Source organism: Lepus europaeus, chromosome 5 (assembly GCF_033115175.1).
Source record: "Lepus europaeus isolate LE1 chromosome 5, mLepTim1.pri, whole genome shotgun sequence".
Lineage (NCBI taxonomy): Eukaryota > Metazoa > Chordata > Mammalia > Lagomorpha > Leporidae > Lepus > Lepus europaeus.
The window spans coordinates 14,041,598-14,064,756 of NC_084831.1; the positions used below are offsets into that span (position 1 = coordinate 14,041,598).

Genomic DNA, 23,159 nt, shown 5'->3' on the forward strand with positions numbered 1-23,159 from the left:
CAGGGAACCAGGAAAACAGGCCAGGCCAGGGGAAGACAGGAAGCCGAGTGGTGGCTCCAGGAGGAGCCTCTGGGGCATGGTGGCGCCGGATCCCGGAGAATTCTGGGAAACTGCAGAGGTGAGGGGCTGGGCAGTTACCCCTCTCATGGTGCCTGTGTGTGTGCGTGTGTGCGTGTTAGATTTACTTATTTATTTGAGAAACAGAGAGTGGGAGAGACAGAGATAGTGGGAGACACACACAGAGAGAGAGAGAGAGAGAGAGAGATCTTCCATTGCATGGTTCACTCCCCAAATGCCTGCAACAGCCAAGGCTGGGCCAGGATGAAGCCAGGAGCCAGGAACATAATCTAAGTCTTCCACATGGGTGGCAGGGGTCTAAGTACTCAAGTTATCGAGTACCCAGGGAGCTGGATCAGAAGCAGCACAGCTAGGACTTAAACTGGGGCTTGACAATGGGATGTAAGCGTCGCAAGTAGAGGCTGAACCCTTGCAACACACCTGCGCCTCTCCATGGTGTTACTGTCTGCAGGCCATGGTGGCCCCTGGCAGGTGGGGGCGGGGGTGGGGCAAAGTGGGTCTTGGTGGAGCAGACGGGGAGGCTTCTGCTAACACTCAGGGGCCTGGCCGTGGCAGCGGGGCGGCCAGTAGAAACGCAGGTGCTTCTGGTAGGTGTCCAGGTTGCGCTTGAAGCAGAGGGCCACCTCCTTGTCACAGGCACACAGCTGCTGCTCACACCAGCTCCCCTTGTCCGCTGTGGGGGGAGAGGCGGGCTTGGTGTCTGTCTCCCTCCCTGGTGCAGGGCTTGGACCTCTGGAGGCAGTGCAGCCCCCACTCAGTTTTGGAAGAACCCAGCCCAGCAGCCTTGACTCTCGCTGCACAACCCTGGGCCAGGATGAAGCCACGAGCCAGGAACGCGATGTGGATCTCCCACATGGGTGGCAGGGGTCCAAGCACTTGGTCCCCCTGTGCACCCTTGCTCCTCTGCTTAGCTACTCCCCATTCTCTGAGCACTTACCGAGCACCCAAGAGGACTCAACACAAGGGACACTGGGGGAAGCAGATATTGGAGCCCTGCGAATAAGCAACCTGGGCCATGGGAAGCAGGGAAGATGCAGGACTGTGAGATCACGCCAGTGCGTCAGGGAGCCACTGAGCTGAGATCCGAAGGGTCCTCCAGAAAGCTGGGCTGGGCTGGAGGCCGAGCGGTTCCGGGCAAGTGGAACAGTGTGTGCAAAGACTGCAGGGAGGGGGGACCTCGGAGCTCCAGTTTCTGCAAAGTGGGGATAAGAGCTCCCCCTAGGGGCTGTTGTAGGAAGGCACACTCTAGGCACACAGTAAGTGTGGACATTATTATGACGCCCTCCCGGACAACAGCCAGTGCTACCATCAGCCCTTTGGACTCCCAGCCCTGGGACCTGCTGTTTTTCTCCAAGCTGCCAAGGCCGGCCCTGCCGCAGGGACTAGGGGGCCTGGGTTCGGGGCCAGACTGTCATTTGCAGGCCCGTGACCCCTCAGCAAACACTCCCCCAGCCTGGTTTGGGTTCCTGGTGTGCGAGATGGAGGTCCCCAGGGTTTTGCTGCACCCTCTCTGGGCTGTTCCCAGAACTGACACCTAGGCAAGCGAAGGCGATGGCCCAGGCCCCCGCGTGGTTCAGAGTGCGCCCATGTCCCCGGGGGAGGCTCACTCCGGTCTCCCGCTCATTCCCGCTGTAACTCGACAAGGGAGATGACACACGATGCTGAGATTCAGCGAGCTCAGGCCACCGTCGTTTGTGGTCACAGGGCTGGCAGTGGTGGGCCCGGCTTCCGGATGCTGGAGGCCCTCCCCCCACCTCCACTACGCCCAACCCAGCCCAGCTGCTGCCCCAGAACCCCTGAGAACAGAGAGGCTGGGCGGCTGCACGGTCACCCAGCCTGTGCCAGCGACGAGGGCCCCACACTCACAGCACTGGACGTGGCCCTCGGCAAAGGTGTATCTGTAGCTGTCCGTGAGCACGCGGCAGCCGTGGGTCTTCTTCAGGTTGGCGTAGCAACAGTCGTGGACCCGGCAGCACCTGCAGGGGGAGCGTGGGTATGGGGGGGCAGGGGCCCCCGCCGACTCGGGGCTCTGTCTGCCCCCAGCTGCCCAGTGGGGAAGAGCCAAGGCCTGCAGGTGTCCAGCCTTCCCATGAAGCCAGGAGCTAACACTCACTGAGAATGTCCTGGCCTCTGCTTTCTCCACACACCCTCTCATCCTCACAACCACCCTGTGATGCAGGTGCTGGTATTAGCCCCATTGCACAGATGAAGAAACCAAGGCACAGAGAGGTCAGGCCACTTGCCCCAGCTCACACGGCCTGTGAGCTGTAGCTCAGGGGAGCGGGCCCAGGCCTGGCTGACCCCAGGGTCAGTATGAATCCGCTCGGTGAATGGAGGAGTGGAGAAGAAGGGAGTGAGTCCTGGGGTGGGGGTCAGGCCTGGGGAGGGGTTACCAGTCTGTGGCGTCCTTGGGCTGGCCTCTGCCACCGATGCCGCAGTGACAGCCGTAGTACCAGTAGGCGAGGATGGGTGTTTTGTTGGTCACTTGCTTAACCATCTTGTTCAGGTTCAGGATCCCTCCCTGGCTTGGAATCACACCTGCCAGGCAGCCAAGGGGCCAGGGAAGGGGTGAGTCTCTGGGAGGGCCAGGGGGCACTGCTGCTCTGCCCGCCCAAATGAGGGGTCTCGAGTGAGGACGGCGACAGGACGATGACAACTCCTACTGCTGTTAGAAATAGAGCGATGGTGGCTGGTGCCGCAGTGTAACATGTTAAGCCATCACCTGCAGTGCCGGCACCCTATATGGATGCCGGTTCCAGCCCTGGCCACTCCACTTCCAATCCAGCTCCCTGCTAAGGCACCTGGGAAAGCAGCAGAAGATGGTCCAGGTCCTTGGGCCCCTGCATCCATGTGGGAGACCCAGAAGAAGCTCCTGGCTTTGGCCTGGCCCAGCCCTGGCTCTTGTGGCTCTTTAAGGGGTGAACTGGTAGATGGAAGATCTATCTCTCTGTAACTCTGCCTTTCAAATAAATAGAATAAAATTTATTTTGAAAAAAAATAGAGTGATGGTGGGCACTTGGCCCAGTGGCCCTGGGCTCAAGTCCCGCCTCTAGCCCCTGACCCCAGCCATCTGCTCTGAGCCCCGGGAGGCAGCACCTGATAGCTCACGTGGATTCTTGCCACCAACGTGGAAACCTGCATTGAATTCCAGGTTCCTGCTTCAGGCTGGCCTGATCCCAGCCACTGTGGGCATTTCAGGAGCGAACCAACAAATGGGCACTCTCTGTCTCTCTGCATCTCGAATAAATAAATAAAAATTGTTCAAATTTAAAAAATACATAGTGAGAGTTATCAAGTGCTCAGTATGGATCTTTTTGCATTGTAAATTCATGGACATCATCCTATGAGATAAATACTATTTTTAAATAAATAAACTTCTAAATGAGCTTATTAATAACAAGTAACTTTTTAAATAATTCTAGATGTACAGCTAATTTGCATAGATAACACAGAGAGCTCCTACGTGCCTCGCCCAGTCTCTCCTAGTGTTACTGGCCTACATAATTACAGTGCATTGTGAAAACTAAGAAACCACCATTGTTTTTTTGTTTTGTTTTGTTTGTTTGTTTGTTTGTTTGTTTTGACAGGCAGAGTGGACAGTGAGAGAGAGAGACAGAGAGAAAGGTCTTCCTTTTCTGTTGGTTCACCCCGCAGTGGCTGCCGCTGCCGGCGCACCGCGCTGATCCGAAGCCAGGAGCCAGGTGCTTCTCCTGGTCTCCCATGCGGGTGCAGGGCCCAAGGACTTGGGCCATCCTCCACTGCCTTCCAGGGTCACAGCAGAGAGCTGGCCTGGAAGAGGAGCAACCGGGACAGAATCCAGTGCCCCGACTGGGACTAGAACCAGGGGTGCCGGCGCACCGCAGGCGGAGGATTAGCCTATGAGCTGCAGCACCGGCCCCACCATTGGTTTCTTAAAATTTTTTTATTATTTGGAGAGGGAAAGAGAAAGAGAAAGAGAGAGAGGGATGTCCTATCTGCTGTTTGCTCCCCAAATCCCCACAACCGCCAAAGCTGGCCAGGCAGATGCCAGGAGCCAGGAACTCGAGTTAGGTCTCCCACAGGGGTGGCAAGAACCCAGCTGCTGGATCCACCACCTGCTGCCTCCTAGGGTGCCCATTTGCAGGAAGCTGGCATTGGGCACAGAACTGGGACTCAATTCCCGTCACTCCAGATAGGAGATGTAGCACCTTAGGCGTGAGGCCAGTTCCCTACCCTGTCTGTCCTTTACCTTGTTTTTTAAAAAAGATTTATTTGAAAGGCAGAATGACCTAGAGAGAGGAAGAGAGAGAAGAGAATCTTCATCTGTTGGCTCACTCCCCAAGTGGCCATAGTAGCAGGGGCTGGGCCACGCGGAAGTCAGGAGCTGGGAACTCCTCTGCGTCTCCCACATGAGTGGCAGCAACTCTGAGTTCCTGGGAGCATTGACAAGAAGCTGAGTTGCGAGCAGAGTAACCGGGACTCAAGCCAGGCGCTCCAATATGGGAAGTGGAGGCTCTAAGCCTCGATGCCTGCCTTGTCCCGTTGTGTTTTGCTTTGTTCTTGCAAAGCACAGAGATAGAGACAGAGGCATGGATGCTAGTTCTGATTCCCTTGCTACAGATGAGCAGACAGAGGCTCAGAATCTCGCTCAAGGTCACGGTGACTGATACATGGAGCCAGAATTGGAACTCAAGGCAGGCCAGGTCCCTCTGTCTCTGAGCATGGAGGTCCCGCCCGCCCGTCACAGGATGAACACCCCTTCCACTCTTCTTCCTGCCCCACCCTGCAGGGAAATCCAAGTGCTGAAGATCACTTGTGCAGCAGGGTTTGGAAACCAGTGCCTGCATTCCAGACCCAACGGCTGCTGGTGAGAACTCGCCTGGTGGGAGGGGAAGCGTGCGTGGTGCTGAGTTAGGATATTGCATCAAGGGGTCCAGGCAGGTTGGAGAAACAGACAACAAGGCGACAAGGGGCTGGACACGGAACCCAAGAGGTTCTTCAAGAACACAGGGCACGCACGTTCTCCCGCCCCCAAGCTCAGGCACAGGAGGTCATGCTGAGCGCACCTAATACCAAGTGAGTAGGAAGTAGGAGGTGAGCCCCAGGTTGGCGGAGGCGGAGATTGGGAGCAACTCGGGTCGGGGCAGAGAGAGATCAAGATCCCGGGCAGGTGGCCTTGGCCTGTATATGACAGCTGTACTGGCGTGTCGCCTCCCGTTGCCACCCCCAACTGGCGTGGTGGCTCCAGCTGCATGGGACACTAGGAGGAAACACTGCCAAGCCTAACTGTGGCGCTGATGACCCAGGCCCGCTGGAGTCTCCTGCATTCCGTGTTTAGGCACTCCAGGGAAAAATGAATTGGAGAGAGAGAGAGAGAGAATCCATCTTGTAGACCAGAGACCTGAGTGCAGAATCTTGCCTTTCCGGGTGCCCCTGTCCCCCTTCTTGTCTATAATCTCACCCCTTCAATCACAGCTCAGAGACTTAGGCCAAACTCATAGCAAAGTGAGGTGCCCGCCCGCGGCAGCCTAGGACTCAGGGCGCTGTGGGGTGGTCTCACATCTCGTGACTTCGGAGGGAGGCGAACCCAGCCCAAGCAAGGGATGCAGCCTTCGGGGCGCTGGCTGAGCTTGCCTGCGCTTCCTGCCTCGGTTGCTTTTCTCATCCTTTGGCTGCCACTCCACGGGACGGAGCCCCTTCTCCCAGGCGAGGGCAGAGAGGCAATCACTACCATTTTCTGTGCAGCACCACGTGAGAAGCCACTGCCCCCTTGCCATTCCCGACACCTGCTCAGCTCTTTGTGTCTGATCCCTCACGAGAGCCCGTCCTAGAATCCTGTGAACAGCATGCAATGGTGCCCATTTCACAGATGAGAGTGTAGAGAGGTTGGGTGTCTTGGCCAAGGTCACACTGCCAGATGACTACAGGGCCAATGCATCTGATTCCCCGTGGCATATTGCTGCTGCTTCTTTTTAAAAGACTGGTTTATCTTATTTGAAAGGCAGAGTTACAGAGAGAGGGAGAGATGGGATGGGGCAGGGGGTGGAGACAGAGAGAGAGAGAGAGGGAGAGAGAGGGAGTGGGAGAGAAACAGAGAGAGAGACAGGGAGAGAAAGATTTTCTATCTACTGGCTCACCCCCCAGATGGCCACAACAGCCAGGGTTGGCCAAGGCTGAAGCCGGGAACCTGGAACTCCGTCTGGGTCTCCCCTGTGGGTAGCAGAAGCCCAAGTGCTCGGATCACCCTCTGCTGTTTTCCCAGGCACATGAGCAGGGAGCCGCATGGGAAGCAGAGCAGCTGGGACTCCAGGAGGTGCCCTTCCTTGTGGTTGCCAGCGTCGGAGGCGGCAGCTTCGCCCACACCGCAGCGCACTTTGTCTTTACATCTGAGGGATGAATTTCTGTAACTGATCGCAAATCTCCTAATGGATTTCACTATACCTCTGAAGAAGGCTTTCTCTGGAGAAGCCCAGAATAACACAAGACCACTCTTTTTTTTTGACAGGCAGAGTGGATAGTGAGAGAGAGAGACAGAGAGAAAGGTCTTCCTTTTTGCCGTTGGTTCACCCTCCAATGGCCGCTGCGGCCAGCGCATCGTGCTGATCCGAAGCCAGGAGCCAGGTGCTTCTCCTGGTCTCCCATGCAGGTGCAGGGCCCAAGGACTTGGGCCATCCTCCGTGGCACTCCCAGGCCACAGCAGAGAGCTGGCCTGGAAGAGGGGCAACCAGGACAGAATCCGGCACCCTGACCAGCACTAGAACCCGGGGTGCCGGCGCCGCAGGCGGGGGATTAGCCTATTGAGCCGCGGTGATGGCCAAGGCCACTTTTTACAAATGCAAATCTCTCCAACAATCTCCTGTTTTGAGGTGAGTAAGCCAGTTTGCTTACAATTTGCCATCTCATCTGCTAAACACGGGGTGGACTCTGTCCCCCACTACCATGACCAACAGAACCCTGCTCCCAGGGGCCAACGTCATCGCACAGCAAGCTAAGCCACCGCCCGCGACGCCAGCATCCTGTATCATATCAGAGCACAGGTTCCAGTCCTGGCTGCTCTGCTTCCGACCCAGTTCCCTGCTAAAGCAGCGGAAGATGGCCCCGAGTGCTTGGGCCCCCGTCACCCAAGTGGGAGACCCGGCTGGAGTTCCAGGCTCCTGGCCTCTGCCTAGATGTGCCCTGGTCATTGAGGCCATTTGGGGAGTGAACCAGTGGATAGAAGAAATCTCTCTCTCTCTTTCTCTCTCTCTCTCTTCCCTTCAAATAAATCAATGAATCTTGAAAAAAAAAAATAAATAAAGAACTCTCTTCCCAAGCGCAAAGAGGACAATGAACGTGAAAGGGTTCTAGAAACAGAGGACTGTGCTAATGTGAAGGATCACACCCAACCCCTCTGCATTCTCATCTGTAAAATGGGCAGAGAGACGGTGGGCGACGGGAGATGGGGCACCCACTTCTGTAATCTGTGTCCCGGGCACCACAACCAGCAGCCCAGCAGGCCCAGGGGCTGGACTCCTAGCTCCCCGCCATCACGGCAGCCAGAGGGACCCCCAGAGCTCTCTGGCTGAAGCCACCATCCCAGGGGCCTGGCATCTAGGTGAGAAGCAGAAGTGTCTAGGGAACCAGGGCACTGGGGACCAGAGCAACGGCAGCCCAGTCCGGGGAAGCGAGCCCAGGGCTTCCCAGCATCCCACCTTCCCCTCCCAGCTGTGGGTCCTGGCCTGACTCACCAGCCATCACCAGTAGCCCGCACAGCAGAGGAAGCTCCATGACCCCGGCCCCGAGCAGTGCAGTGGCCGCTGGAAGTCCCCTTGCACGCAGGCAGCCTCTTATAGCGGACGAGCCCGCAGCCGGCCCAGCCACAGCTCCAGGGGGAGCAACCCGCTTCTGTGCTTCCTCTTTCCCCGTGCCAGGGGATCTTGGCAACTTGTTAAAATGTTTACTTATTTATTTGAGAGGAGGAGAGAGAAGGGGGTGGGGAGCTGCCGTCCACTGCTTCACTCCCCGAATGCCCTCAATGGTCAGGGCTGAAGCCAGGAGCCAAGAGCTCACTCCGGGTCTCCCAGTGTGGGTGGCAGCGATCCAATTACTTGAGCCAACACTACTGCCTTTCAGGGTCTACACGGGCAGGAAATGGAATTGGGAACCAGAGCTGGATATCGAACCAAGAACCCTGAGAGGAGACCCGGGCACGAGCACCAGCATCCCACTGTCAGGCCACGCACCTGCGGCTAGAGTTTTAAATTTTAATATCTGGGGTTTTTTTCCTTTTTGATAAAAGAAACATACATGCAGTATAGAAGAGGTGAAAAACATGAACAATAAGAAATTTAAAATCGCCTGTGCACCTGTGAACATTTTGTTATGTACTCTTGGCTCCATTGCCATCTGTCCACTTGTAGCATATGCAAGGGTACTTCAAAACATCATGGGAAATAGAATTAAAAGATAAGTTTGAGTGCAAAATTCTTCCAAATCCATGCATAGTTCTTTCATAATATGCATTTTCCCTTGAACATTTTAAAGACTCCTTGTATGTATGGATTTCAGCATTTCAGCACAATAAAACATCTTTTAATTCCATTTTCCACGAATTTTTAAAGCCCTTGTGTCCATATGCATGCATGTTTGTCTGCTGTCTACCTCTGTATTTTCCCCTGACCACATTAGGAAATGTTTTATGTAGTATTTTTAAAGGAGATTATCTATCTATCTATCTATCTATCTATCTATCTATCTGAAAGGCAGAGTAACACAGAGAGAGAGAGTGAGGGCGAGAGAGAGGAGAGGGAGAGGGAGGGAGAGAGAATCTTCTTCCATCTGCTGATTCACTCCCCAAATGGCCACAAGTTTCCCCTGAAGCCAGGAGCCTGGACCCTCATCTGGGTGTCCTACGTGGGTGGCAGGGCCCAAGCACTTGGACCATCTTCTCTGCTTCCCAGGTGCCTTAGCAGGAAGCTGGATCAGAAGCAGAGCAGCAGGGACTTGAACCACATGGGACGCCGGCATCGCGGGTGGTGGCTTAACCCTCTGCGCCACAACCCCAGCCCCTCATGTAGTGCCTTGTAGGCTGTCTTTCATCACGGGTATAACCTGAACAGATTTCTACTTCATTCAGTGTTCCTCTGCAGCAAGATCATGAAAGGCAGCTTTATATCCCACGGTTCTTCCGATGAATCCCCACGTGACGGACAGACGGGCTGTTGACGATTTCTACTGTTCTAGATCTCAGTGCGTGAATTGAATTGTTTCCTAACATGAACTTTGCTGAGTCAAAGAATAATTGAGAGCCACTGATGTGTGCTGCCACCTTAGCCTGCGGAAGATCTCATGGGAAAACTAATGAGGCAGAAGACGCGGCCCAGCCCAGGCCAGGAGGAGGAGCTGATGGCACCGGCAATGTTCAGAGACGCCAGCCTCGGGGGCCCCATGGATGACCCTGAGCACGGGAGGCGGGATTTGTTTCTTGAGGCTTGTACAGGACTGTTCAAGGCCAATGCCAGGGCTGACCCCTTTGCTGCCAAGCAGCCAGTCCACCGAGAAACCGTACCAGCAAGAGTCTCTGCTGGAAGCTGGTTCCCTCTCTCTCTCTCTCTCTCTCTCTCTCTCTCTCTCTCTCTTCTCCTTTTTAAATCCAATTTCCCCCTTGATTCCTTGAATCAGTCAAGCACCTGACCACCTCATCTGTGATGCAGCAATCCACAGGACAACAGCAAACAGTATATTCTAAAAAAATAAAATAAAAAAAAAGATGGCCGGCACCACGGCTCAATAGGCTAATCCTCCGCCTGCGGCACGGGCACACCGGGTTCTAGTCCCGGTCGGGGCACCGAATTATGTCCTGGTTGCTCCTCTTCCAGTCCAGCTCTCTGCTATGGCCCAGGAGTGCAGTGGAGGATGGCCCAAGTGCTTGGGCCCTGCACCCCATGGGAGACCAGGAGAAGCACCTGGGTCCTGCCATCGGATCAGCGCAGCACGCCGGCTGCAACACAGTGGCCATTGTGGGGTGAACCAACGGCAAAAGGAAGACCTTTCTCTCTGTCTCTCTCACTGTCCACTCTGCCTGTCAAAAAAAAAAAAAAAAAAAGAAAGGAAAGGAAAACCTCATTATTGAGGAGAGGGTGTTGTGGCGCAGTGAGTTAGGCCACCACTTGGGACACTCACATCCCATGTCAGGATGCCACGTGGAGTCCTGGGTACTCTGCTTCCTGCTAATGCACCTGCCGATGGCTCTAGGACATGGGTCCCTGCCTCCCACGTGGGAGACCCAGCTGGAGTTCCAGGCTCCTAGCTTCCGCCTGACTCAGTGCTGGCTGTTGTAGGCACTTGAGAAGTGAATCTGCAGTTAGAAGATCTCTCTCTCTCTCTCTCTCTCTCTCTCTCTCTCTTTCTCTTTCTCTCTCTCTCTCTCTCTCTCTCTCAAATAAATGAACACATAGATAAAGTCTTTTAGAAAACAGCCTCGCTACTGAGTGTGACTGATGTGTATTGAATGGGTGCAAGCCAAGGGGTTTGGAGATAACCATCCCCATTGCCAAGATCACAGACGCACCCCTCACCTGCAGAGTGCCCTCCGCTGGACATGTTCTGAGCCACACCACCCTCACCTGCCCTCAGTAGCCACCCTGTACACTCTTATCAAGGGGTATTTTACCCTGAGCACCATCTTCTAGATCTCGGCTCCTGACAGGGGCACGTGGCCACCTCCAGGCCCCCTGACCGCCCTCTCTGGGACCACGTGGGCAGGAGCAAAAGCAGCCAGGGGCCGGCGTTGTGGCGTAGTGCACTGAGCCGCAGCCTTCAACACTGCCATCCCATATGGGCGCTGGTTCCTGTCTCTGCTCCACTTCCAACCCAGCTCCCTGCTGATGCACTTGGGAAAGCAACAGAGGACAGTCCAAGCGTCCACGTGGGAGACCTGGATGAAGCTCCTGGCTCCTGGCTCCAGCCTGGCCCAGCCTCAGCCGTTGCCGCCATTTGGGGAATGAACCAGCAGATAGAACATCTCTCTCTCTCTCTCTCTCTCTCTGTAACTCCGTCTTTCAAATAAATAAATAAATAATTATTTAAAAAAAAAAAAAACTAATAAGAGAAGCAGCCAGAAGCACAAACTCTTTGTTGATTCCAAGAGCCTTTTCCCTCATAGGAAAACAGGCAAGGTGTTGACATTGCCAAGAAGCCATAAAACCCGAGCACCAAAAGAGGCCTTAAAAATCCTGGCCATGGCTGGGGGCCCCAAGGAACACCCAGCGGGCTGGGATCAGACCTGGTTCCTTCTCCTACAGCTGTGCGCTGCCGGGCACTCCACCCCACCCCCACCCCCGCCCCCAGCCCGGGTTTCTCCTTTGCACAATGAGGCCAGTGGTCCCTCCCTTCTCTGATTGCTCTGGGGCTTGCAGGTGACACACACAGAGCACACGGTGTCACGTCTCGCCCAGCGAGAGGACGCCAGCGCAGCCACCGCAACACGGTGCTGCGGCCCGACCCAGGGGGTAAGGAAAGGTGGGACTCAAACCCAGACTGCCCGGGGCCACAGGTGGCCTCCCCGCCGCCCGGCCGCTTAACCCGTGGCAGGCTGCTACGCTCCTTCCTCCGATGTGGAAGAAGGACGGGGATTAAAGGAGACGCTGCAGGATCGGGGCTCCGTCCACAGCTGGAGGCCACTAAATGCTGTCCGTGGTTGCTTCCACCACCGGCCCCATCTTCATCCTCATTGGCACAGCTTGTGAGAGCACAGTGGATCGCTGACCTCGGCTGTGCTCGGCTCGCCCTCCGTACATCTGACCTGGGCCTTTTTTATGTCTTCCGTGCTCATACTGAACATGCCCCAGCTTTCTCTTCTCTCTCCCTCTTTTTTAAAGATTCACTTTATTTATTTGGAAGACAGAGGTACAGAAAGAGAAGGGAGGGGGAAGAGAGAGAGAGAGGTCTTCCATCTGCTGGTTCACTCCCCAGATGGCCACAACGGCTGGGGCTGAGCCAGGAGCCAGGAGCCTCCTCTGGGTCTCCCACGTGGGTGGCAGGGGCCCAAGCACTTGGGCCATCTTCTGCTACTTTTCAGGCACATTAGCAGGGAGCTGGGTCAGAAGTGGTGCAGCTGGGACTTGAACCCATATAGATTGCTGGCTCTGCAGGCAGAGGTTTAACCTACTACCCCACAGTGTCGGCCCCTTCTTCTCAAACACACAGAATATAGTTAACCATGTTCAGTGTCTTTTTTTTAATATTTTTTTCATTTATTTGAGATGCAGAGTTACAGACAGAAAGAAGGAGAGGCAGAGGGAAAGGTCCTCCATCTACTGGTTCACTCCCCAAATGACCGCAATGGCTGGAGCTGGGCAGATCCAAAGCCAGGAGCCAGGAGCTTCTTCTGGGTCTCCCTTGTGAGTGCAGGGGCCCTAGGACTTGGGCCATCTCCCACTGCTTTCCCAGAGGAGCAGCCGGGACTCGAACCGGCTTAGCCTACTAGGACACTCTTGGTGTCTACTAATTCAATCATCTGGATCTTTTGTTATTGTTGGGGGTTTTTAAAAATAATTTCCAGAAGTGAGACTGCTGAGTCCGAAGATAGGAGGGCCCTTCCAGCCCCCCCTCCCTCTAAAGTCTGCCCCCGGATGCCCCGGCAGTGGAGTCTGAGCCTCCACGCGGCTTGGTGGCTTCGTGAGATTTGTCAGCAGGGCTCAGTGCTCTCACTTCTGGGGGGCCTGTGGGAAAAATCCTTGATGAGACTTCGGGGTCACAACCCCCCCAGCGCTCCAGGCGGCAGGCGGGAGGGGCAGGAAGGACCCAGATGCTGGAAAACAAATCCCATTAGTGGTGGTTCCCACTGGGGCCGGCACTGCGGTACAGGGGGCTAGGGCTCCGCCTGCAGCACAGGCATCCCATATGGGCACCGGTTCAAGTCCCTGCTGCTCCTCTTCCTATCCAGCTCTCTGTTATGGCCTGGGAAAGCAGTAGAAGATGGCCCAAGTGCTTGGGCCCCTGCACCTGTGTGAGAGACCGGGAAGAAGCTCCTGGCTCCTGGCTTCGGATCAGCGCAGCTCCGGCCATTGCGGCCATTTGGGGAGTGAATCAGCGAATAGAAGATCTCTCTCTGTCTCTCCCTCTCTCTGTCTGTAACTCTGCCTCTTAAATAAATACATAAATCTTAAAAAAAAATAGTGACTGTTGTCTCAGCCTCCGCTGTCTGCCAGGACCAGCTGTTATCTCACTTAGTTATCACAGCTGCACCACGACGGCCACACTGCTATCCCCATTTTGCCAATGAGGACACTGAGGCTCGGAGAGGCTGGACACTCGACCAGGGCCACATAGCAGAGTTCCAATCAGCACACAGGTGGGCCAGAGCCTCCCCTTTTCCCACACAGGGCACGGTCCCAAGCACCCACTCACTGTACATGTAAGCAGGCACTTACCTAATCCCCATTGCGGGCTGAGTCATTGTGCCCGGAGCTCTGTTGTGCATACCTGCTCACCTTCCTGGCACCCAGAGCTGAGTGGGGCTCACAGCTGCCACCCCAGCGTCATTGCAGAAAAGAGGAATGGGACCCCTTTTTCCTAAGAGAGCCACCTGTGGATGGAGGGCAGTGGCCAGTGGCCAGAGTCCTCCCTCCAGCCCCCTCTCCCTGCAAACCCCACTTCCCAGAAGAGTTCCACGCCCTGGATTCCACCCAGGGTCAGGGGCGGGGAAGCCCTTTTCTGCCAAGGGCCATTTGGAGATTTACAACATCATTTGTAGGCCATATAATATTATCAACTAAAAAATTAGCCTGCTATAGATGGATTGCTTTTGAGTTTCACTGTGGTTGCCTTGGCAGGGCCATACCAAACAATTTGGCGGGCTTGGTAGGACCCCCGGGCTGGACGTTCCACACCCCTGATCTAGGATGGAGCAAGCTGTCGGAGTGGGTGAGAGACGAGGCGCAGAACCACGGCAGGTGCTCAGATCCGAAGAAAGCACTGGAGCTGGGCCTCCCAGGGTGGGGACGGGCGGGGCGGGAGAGATGGGTTGGGACGGTGACGCCCTGCTCTCCTTCTGCACCAAGGCAGAGCCCAGAGACGGGCCAAACCCTGGCAAGGGCTCAAATGCTTGTCGGCTGCAGAATGCGTGGACAGGTGGCCGTGTGGCCTCTCGGTGCTAACCCACATCGGTGAGTTATGGTGACACAGCATGACGTGGACGGATGTCACAGACAGAAGGCCGGATGCTGAGAAGCCAGACATAAAAGGGATAGGTGTGTGGGGGGAGCCCAGCACTAACCTGTGCTAATTTGTGCTTCCACAAGGTGGCTGTCCACTGATGCTGTCCACGGATGTGAGTGGCAACAGCCAGAGCTCCCTGGAGGCCTCTGGTGGGGCTGCTGGTGTCTGCCCCTGTGGGATTTGGTTCCTCGGGTGTGTTCACATTTGCAAGAATTCATCCAGGTGTTCGCTTATGGTCTGTGCACTTTCTACTATATTTGTGAGACTTGAATACATTTGAATAGTAATACGGAGATAATAAACAACAAGAACCCGACACCTGCAGGAAGTATTTCAGACTCCCTCTAGAGTCCTGGGCATCCTAGATCATGAGCAGCCGAGGCCGTGTAGCGGAAGAGAGCCCAGCTTCGACACCACACAGCTCCCGCTGCACGTTCTGGCTTAATAATGGTGTTCTCTTGGCCGTGTCGCTTCACCTCCTGGAGCCCTGGGTTTCCCATCTGGAAAATGGGATCCATAAGGTGCCGCAGGCCTGTTGCCATGGATACAGGTACGCTGATTGGCACACTGTAGGTGGTCAGCAAACGCCCGACACCTGGCCACCCCCTAGCCTTGAGGAAAGGGTCTCGGGCTCTGGCGGAGGCGAGGAGCAGGCAACCTGACCTCCCTCTGAACCCGCCCCCCAGCCTTGTGTCCAAACATCACACACGCAGGGGGATTTCCACTCTGACCTCTAAGTTCTCAAACCCAGACCACAGGAAGGTGCTTTCCGCATCCCTTGAAATCCCCACTTCGAGGTCACTGCCCCTGGGTTTTTGCTTCTTTGGAGGTCTAACCCAGACCCCGGCTGTCTGCCCCAGAGCCTCACCAGGCTGGGAGGCAGCAGGGCCTGGCGGCCGGAAGGAAGTCTGAGGTTCACACAGCCCTGCCTTGGGTCCTGTCTCCCTCTCTGCTCCTGGTGTGCTTGTTGGGAGGACCCCAACATGCACAGTGCTGGCCGTGGGCCTCAAAGAAGAGCCCAGCAAGGTGGGTTGGCGCTGTTAGAGCACAGAGCCCATCTCCGAGAACCCACAGTGACCTGGCAAAGGATTGCCTTCCCCAGGTGTTCCCTGAGCACCCAGCCACACCCAGCACCGTGCTGAGGGTGCAGAGAGAAGAACAGGACAAGTCCCCGCCTGCTGGAGCAGACAGTGTCCCGGGAGCCACCAGACACTTTGGTGCTGGTTGGGACCTGGGCTGTGGGCGGCCCCGTCTGCCAGTCCAGTGGGTGGGGGTGGGGCCTCACTCTGATTTGTATGCAGTTGGTTTGCCCCTGTGTTAGAAGCCATCAAGAAGGTTGTCAGGTGGGCCAGCCCTCAGCCCTGGTAAACTCCCAGGCTTGGGCAGGGGCCCTGCAAGGCACGGGGGTCCAAGGCTACAGACATACCCGGGCTGCGGCTGCGGCTGGGGCCCGGCTCTGAACCTGCACGGTCAGCAGCCTCACTGGGCCCTCTGCGCGTCTGCAGCTGGACTTGGCCCAGGCCGTGTGGGTGCCGGGGCCGCCAACAACAGCTGTGAGCGGACATCGGCAGGCAGGGGACGGGGGAGCGACGGAGAGCTCCCCACACCCCTGCAAACTCAGGCTTCACCTTGTTAAGGGGACCCGGTGGACACTGACTTCAGCGGACAGGACAAGAGGCCAGGGACATTTCTTCCACTTGATACGATCCCACTGGGACCCACAGGCGCATGAGATCTGGGGGCGGGGCGAGCCCAGTGGGACACAGCGTTCACTCCACGGGAATCGTGACACCCCCGCACATACAGCATTTTGTCCCGCTCAGTCTTCAAGCAGGATTGCCAGAGGGGGTTCAAAGAGTTCCCAGAAAGTGTTTACTGTGAAAAAAATCGGCGTGGACTTCAAATGCTTCTGCACCAAAATGGAGCCCCAACGCTAATTTCCACAAGCTTCCTGAGGGCCCCTCGCCCGGCACGTGCTGGGCACCCTCTGTCCGGTGCACAGGCCACGCGGTGGGGCTCTGAAGGGTTCCCGACTCCTCAGACCGGGATGCAGGCTCAGCACCCGGTCTGAGCACCACAGGCTGGGCGGCATGGGGGTGCCGTGGGCTTTGGCATGGGCCCTACTCAGTAGTCCCGGCATCCCTGTAGGAAGAGATGACCAAGACGAGATCGGTGGAGAGGGGAGAAGCCCCGCCCACGTCTTCACGTCACACGTGCGCCCTCCGAGCTATGAGAAAACACAGGGCTGTTGTCATGGCCCCTGCTCTGTGCTCTGTGCCATGGCAGCGCTGGCCGACCAATGCAGATGTTGCGAGAGCCCAGAGCCAAGAATGAACACACGGGGAGGCTTCCTGGAGGAGCAGGCTGATAGGGCGTTGTTTGTCTGCAGCTGCTGCCTCCCCGCACTGTAGGCAGTGGGGTCGCCAAGGGACCCAGACCTAGTCCAGGGCCGGCCTGAGCTCGCAGGCCGAGGCCAGTGGCTTCCTGGCTCACCACCTCAGTCTCTGCCTCCATAAAATGGCAATGATGATGCATGCCTCCCTCCTCCAGAGCTAATGAGTAGGGACTGTTGGCAAAACAGTCATTAGACAAACATCTATTACAAACAGCATTTGGTCTCTTTTAAAATCAGTTTTTCAGGGTAGAATTGATACAACATCATGCACCCATTTGAAGCTTGGTGAGTTTTGATGAACGGCTATATACATTGCTTTTCTCTATTTTTAAAAATTATTTATTTGAAAAGCAGAGAGAGAGAGGGAGAGAGAGAGAAATATCTATCATCTGCTGGTTCATTCCCAAATGGCTGCAACAGCCAGGGCTGGGCCAGACTGAAGCCAGGACCAGAAACTCCATCCGGGTCTCCCACATGGGTGCAGGGGCCCAAGTGCTTGGGCCATCTTCCGCGGCTTTCCCAGGCACATTAGCAGGGAGCTGGATAGGAAGAGGAGCAGCCAGGACTCAAGCCGGGGCGGTTAATGTGCTGCACCACGACCCCGGCCCCACTGCTGTGGGGTCATTGACCCAGCAGTGACACAAAGTTCCCGCAGCCTCATGGAAGCAGTCCCATCCGCACCCCCGGGCTCAGGGCAGCTGTGGCTGACAGCAGTTCCCGCAGAGGGAATTGAACAACTTGAGGGGTTTGCGGCCGGATTCTTTGGTCGAGCCTATTGCCTTAGGGACTTGCCCGTGCTGTTGCGTGCTGCATGGTGTTGCCGGGTAAGCGTCCTGTGGGATGGATAGAGCAGAGTTTGTTGATCCTTTCTTCAGTGGTTGGACTTGGGATTGTTTATAGTTTGGGGCTACAATGACTCAGGCTGCTATAGACATTCGTGAATAAACTGGTCTTTGTATCAACCCACACTTCCTTTTCTCCTGGATAAATAACCAGGACTAGAACGGCTACATCCGGGGGCAGGTGTCTGTCGATCTCTATGAGAAATTGCCAGATTGTCTTCCCACAGGGTTGCACCATGTTTGCATTGGCATCAGAACGGATGAGGGCTCCAATTTCCGTAGAGCTTCCCCAATACTCTTATCACCTTCCTTTATTGAAGCCATCTAGTGGGTGTGAAGTGGCATCTCATTGTGCCTTGGATTTGCATTTTCCTAATCACAAATGAGGTTGAACATCATTTCAGGTGCTTGTTGATCATTATCCTTCTTCTGAGAAATGTCTACTTAAATCCTTTGCCTATATTGAACTATGTATGTATGTGTGTATGTATTTAAAAGACAGAGAGAGAGAGGGAGGGAGAGAGAGAGGTTGCCCATCTGCTGGTTCACTCTCCAAATGCCCACAACAGCATGTCTGAGCCAGGTGGAAGCTGGGAGCAGGGAACTCAACCCAGGTCTCTCACATGGGTGGCAGGGACTCAACTATTTGAGCCCTCACCTGCTGCCCGCCATGGGTGCACACTAGCAGGCAGCAGAGCCAGGATTCAAACCCAGGAGCTTCAATATAGGATGTGGGCACCCTGACCATGACGCCAAATGCTGACTCCCTGGTTGTCAGTTTTTAAATTGGATCGTTAGCTTGTTGCTGTTGAGTTGTACAGTTCGGCCATGTTTCTGGTTTCAAGTTCCCTATCAGATAGCTCATTCACAAATGATCCCGTGGGTTGTCTCTTAACTTCCTTGATGGCACAGTTTGCAGCACAAAATTCTTGGTTCTGTTGAAGTTCAACTCACCTTTCGATGTGTTTGCAGCTCGTGACTTCTGTGCGCTGACACCCGCCGTCTAACCCCGCATCACAGACGTAGCCACATGTTTTCTTGTCGGTTTTACGGTTTCCATTTAGGTCCTGATCTGCTTTGAGTTAACTTTTGTGTGCGGTGTAAGGAAGGGTCCAGTTTCACTCTGGATTCGTTCTGGACATGTGTTTATCCAGTTACCTCACCATTAGATGAGAGGACCGTCTTTTCCCCAGTGAATTGTCTTAGCGCCCTTGTTGAACTACGATCCATTCTGGTTAGCTCTTTAGTAAAGTGAAAGGCATGGACTGACATTCTTTCTTCTTTTGATCTCTCTCTCTCTCTCTCTCTCTCTCTCTCTCTTTCTCTCTCTCTCTCCCTATCTCCATACTGAAGCCAATTGCCCTGATACCATTATTGAGGAAGCAGTTCTTCTTCTATAGACTTGTCTTGGCATTTTTATCAGAAACAAATTCTCCAAACATGTTCAGGTCTGACTCGGATTCATTTATCCCATTTCATTGGCCTTATTCTTCTGTCTTTATGCTAACAGCATAAGTGTTTGGGTTACAGGGTTTATAAATCTTTTTTTTTTTTTTGACAGGCAGAGTGGACAGTGAGAGAGAGACAGAGAGAAAGGTCTTCTTTTTGCCGTTGGTTCACCCTCCAATGGCCGCCGTGGCCAGCGTTCTGCGGCCAGCGCACTGTGCTGATCCAAAGCCAGGAGCCAGGTGCTTCTCCTGGTCTCCCATGGGGTGCAGAGCCCAAGCACTTGGGCCATCCTCCACTGCACTCCCAGGCCACAGCAGAGAGCTGGCCTGGAAGAGGGGCAACCGGGATAGAATCTGGTGCCCCAACTGGGACTAGAACCCGGTGTGCCGGCGCCACTAGGCGGAAGATTAGCCTGTTGAGCCACGGCGCCGGCGGTTTATAAGTCTTAAAATCAAGTAGCATTGCAACTTTGTTCCTTCAATAGTTGATTTGGTTATCCTAGATTCTTTTAATTTCCCTGTGAATTTTAGGAACAGCTTGTCGATTTCTATAAAAAAATACGTCAGTTGGGTTTTGATTGAGAGTGCACTGACCTTACAGAGCACACAGAGAAACTAACTTCTTAATGATAGTGAGTCTTTTTTTTTTTTTGGCCAGGCAGAGTTAGACAGTGAGAGAGAGAGACAGAGAGTTATAGACAGTGAGAGACAGAGAGAAAGGTCTTCCTTCCGTTGGTTCACTCCCCTAATGGCCGCCACAGCCGGCACTGCGCCGATCCGAAGCCAGGAGCCAGGTGCTTCTCCTGGTCTCCCATGTGGGTGCAGGGCCCAAGCACTTGGGCCATCCTCCACTGCACTCCCAGGCCACAGCAGAGAGCTGGACTGGAAGAGGAGCAACCGGGACTAGTACTCGGCGCCCCAACCGGGACTAGAACCTGGGGTGCCAGCACCGCAGGCAGAGGATTAGCCAAGTGAGCCGCGGCGCCGGCCCGATATTGAGTCTTTTGCTTCATTAACATTGTATTTACCTCCATTTATTTTTGTCTGCCTTTATTTCTCTGAGCATCATTTTATAGTTTTCAGTATATGAATTTCCATTTCTTAATCAGTTTTAGCTCTAAATGTTTCCTATTTTGGGGGTATTATTGTAAAGTTTGTATATGTTTATTGTATACATTTAAGAATGTTTAATAATTATTCTTTGTGAACATGTAGAAGCACTTGGGCCATCCTCTGCTGCTTTTCCCTGGCCATTAGCATGGAACTGGATTGGAAGTGGAGCAGCCAGGACAGGGACAGGGACAGGGACAGGGTCAGGGACAGGTGTCCACATGAGAGGCAGCAGCTCCACTCCCTATGCCACAATGCTGCCTCCACTGCTCCACTTCTGATCCAGTTTACTGCTAGTATACCTGGGAGAGTGCGGATGATGGATCCAGTACTGGCTTCAGCCTGGCCCAGCCCTGGCTGTTGCAGCCATCTGGGGAGTGAACCAGCAGATGGAAGATCTATCTCTCTAGAATGAGTTGGGAAGTACTCCCTGCGTTTCAAATTTTCAGAGGAAGTTGTGTCTAATTGGTATTTGGGGCCAACTTGGGCCCCCTCAGGCCCCAAACTCTGAGGCTGCAGCCCAGGCACCCGGTGCTCCAGCCTGCCTTTGGAGATAACGCCTCTCGGGAGGCGATCAAGTTATCGCGAGATGGGTTCTGCTGTGGAACGAGTATCTTCACAATCAAGGATGTCCACGCAGCCAGGAGAGAGCCATGAGGGCACAGCAAGACAGCACCAACCACACGCCCAGGAGGGAGCCTCAGAGTGGACCCAACCCTGCCGGCACCGTGACCTTGACCATCCAGCCCCGGGACTGTGAGAAATGCGAGTAGATGCTCCCAGTCTGTGCTGTTTGTCATGGTGACGCTAGCAAACTGATACCATCGACCAGGCTTTCCCATGAGGTGAGTGACCAAGCTCTCCAGTGCAGGCACCTGCTCCTTAAACTTGAACCGTGGCTTCCGCGTCTTCCCTTGAGGAGTGGGCTCGTGCCTCTCAAGGAGGCGGGTTACTTCATCTCGGTTACTGAGTGCCAGGCATTCACTGTAGCCCTGAAAGTTACAGATAAGGAAACGGACCACCAGCGATGCCGCAGCCGAAAGATGGTCGTAGCTAATACCGGGCAGTAGATCCTTCTGGATAATACCATACATGTGCACTCCCATACCCTCCTTTTATTTTAATTACTATTTCCCCATATAAACAGGGTTTTTTGTTTTTGTTTTTGTTTTTGTTTTTGTTTTTGTTTTTGTTTTTTTTGCAGCATCAAATATTCTTCCAAAACATGATTATGGATGCAGGGTTAATAACTTCCTTAACTAATCCCTACTTTAAGTTGCTTCTGTTTGGAGTTGGGGAGGGGGCGGGCATCAGAGAAATACCCGGACCAGCGTCGTCTCTGGTCTGCCTCTGGGAACAGCTCAGATTTGCCTCTTGGTTTCCAGTCCCAGGAGCGGAATTACTGGGCCAACCAGTTTCGAGCCGACTCCACTGCTGAGCATCTGTGCGCGGCAGAGGGAGGGCAGTGGGGTGGGACGAGCCCGTCCTCCCCTCCAAGATCTGGCCTCTCTGCAGACCGGGCCAGCCAGCGCGTCCAGGGGGCATTGGCCACGGGAAAGCAGCAGTGGTGCTGCTCAGAGACTCCTGGGGTCCCTGGCCCTCCCTGACTGGGGCCTTTTTCAAACTTTATTTTTAAAATTTTATTTTATTTTTTTAAAAAGATTTATTTATTTATTTGAAAGGCAGAGTTACAGAGAGGGTGAGGCAGAGGCAGAGAGATTGTCCATCTTCCGGTTCACTCCCCAGTGGAGGCAATGGCCAGGGCTGGGCCAGGCCAAAGCCAGGAGCTTCATTCGGGTCTCCCACATGGGTGCAATCTCAAGTTCTCGGGCCATCCTCTGCTGCTTTACCAGGCCATTAGCATGGAGCTGGATCAGACGTGGAGTGACCAAGACTAGAATCAGTGCCCATATGGGATGCCTGTGCTGCACGTGGTGGCTTAACCACAACATCACGGTGCTGGCCCTGACCATGGCCTTTTGGACACGGTCCTAAGCGGCTCCCAGATCCTGTAGTTGGAGACTTGTTCTTTAGTATATGGACTGTATTGGGCATTTCTTCATTTTTTTTTAAAGATTTTTATGTATTTATTTGACAGGTAGAGTTACAGACAGTGAGAGAGAGACAGAGAAAGATCTTCCTTCCATTGGATCACTCTCCAAATGGCTGAAACAGCCGGAGCTGCGCCGATCCGAAGCCAGGAGCCAGGTGCCTCCTCCCGGTTTCCCATGTGGGTGCAGGGGCCCAAGCACTTGGGCCATCATCCACTGCTCTCCCAGGCCATAGCAGAGAGCTAGACTGGAAGAGGAGCAACCGGGACTAGAACTTGCACCCACATGGGATGCTGGTGCCGCAGGTAGAGGATTAACCTAGTGCGTCACGGAGCCGGCCCCATGGGCGTTTCTTCTTGATTCTTCCTTCTTTGGAGTGCGATTATATCACGAAGAGGTGTGTGCAAAAAAATAGAAGCAAAACCAGAAAGCAGGCTTTGCGCTGACAAGTGAGACCAGGGGCCTGGTCCTCCCGTACTCCCAGTCTGATAAGGCAATTGCAGCCCTTGCTCCATGAGGAAGCCCTGGGCTTCTGGAAAACACAAAGGCCCCTGCTCTCCAGGGTCGCCCATCCGAGTGCAGAGTCGGACCCCGTGAGCCAAGGCACGTGCAGGTCTCCAGGAAGGAAGGCACCAGCAAGGGCAAATGAGCGCCTTCCCGTGTAAGGTGTGATGGGGACTCCAGGGTGACTTCCTGGAAGGTGGGGCCTGGATCCCAGGACAGGAAGTGGGGAAGAGGAAGGGTGGGGGCTGGGCAAGGGCTGGCTCATGGGTTTGAGAAGGCAGGAGGGGAAGCTGGCAAAGCTGGGGTGTCTTCTGCCCCTGGTCAGCAGGTGTGGGACGTGAGCAGAGCAAGGTGAGTGTGAGCTGAGGGGTGCACCCGGAGTGTCAGTTTCCAAGAGCTCTCTCCCTCCCCCGTCCCTCACCCCACTTCTATCTCAGAGTTCACTTCAAGCTGGAGGTCCGGCTCCTGCTTTGTCCCGATCAGATCTTGTCTTTTTGTCTTTCTATCTGCAGAGACAGACAGACAAAGCGCCCAGCCCCTGGTTCGCTTTCCA

The 23,159-nt window shown here is 54.7% G+C and overlaps 1 protein-coding gene across 1 annotated transcript; it reads right to left on the minus strand.

The window, feature by feature from the left end:
- Window positions 1-605: 605 nt before the first annotated feature.
- PLA2G2D (phospholipase A2 group IID) lies at window positions 606-7,824 on the minus strand. The gene is made up of 4 exons (XM_062193134.1): window positions 7,785-7,824; window positions 2,472-2,616; window positions 1,945-2,054; window positions 606-751 (listed from the first exon to the last, which is right to left on the minus strand). The coding sequence occupies exons 1-4, from the start codon at window positions 7,822-7,824 to the stop codon at window positions 606-608; spliced, it is 441 nt and encodes a 146-aa protein (XP_062049118.1).
- Between the last annotated feature and the right edge of the window lie 15,335 nt (window positions 7,825-23,159).

Bases quoted from the DNA above. Each gene is read 5' to 3' on its own strand.
- PLA2G2D (XM_062193134.1), bottom strand. From the start codon at position 7,824: ATGGAGCTTCCTCTGCTGTGCGGGCTACTGGTGATGGCTG. The intron at 2,617-7,784 runs GTGAGTCAGGCC...GCTGCCTGGCAG, and splicing joins CGGGCTACTGGTGATGGCTG to GTGTGATTCCAAGCCAGGGA. The intron at 2,055-2,471 runs GTAACCCCTCCC...CTCCCCCTGCAG, and splicing joins CCCAAGGACGCCACAGACTG to GTGCTGCCGGGTCCACGACT.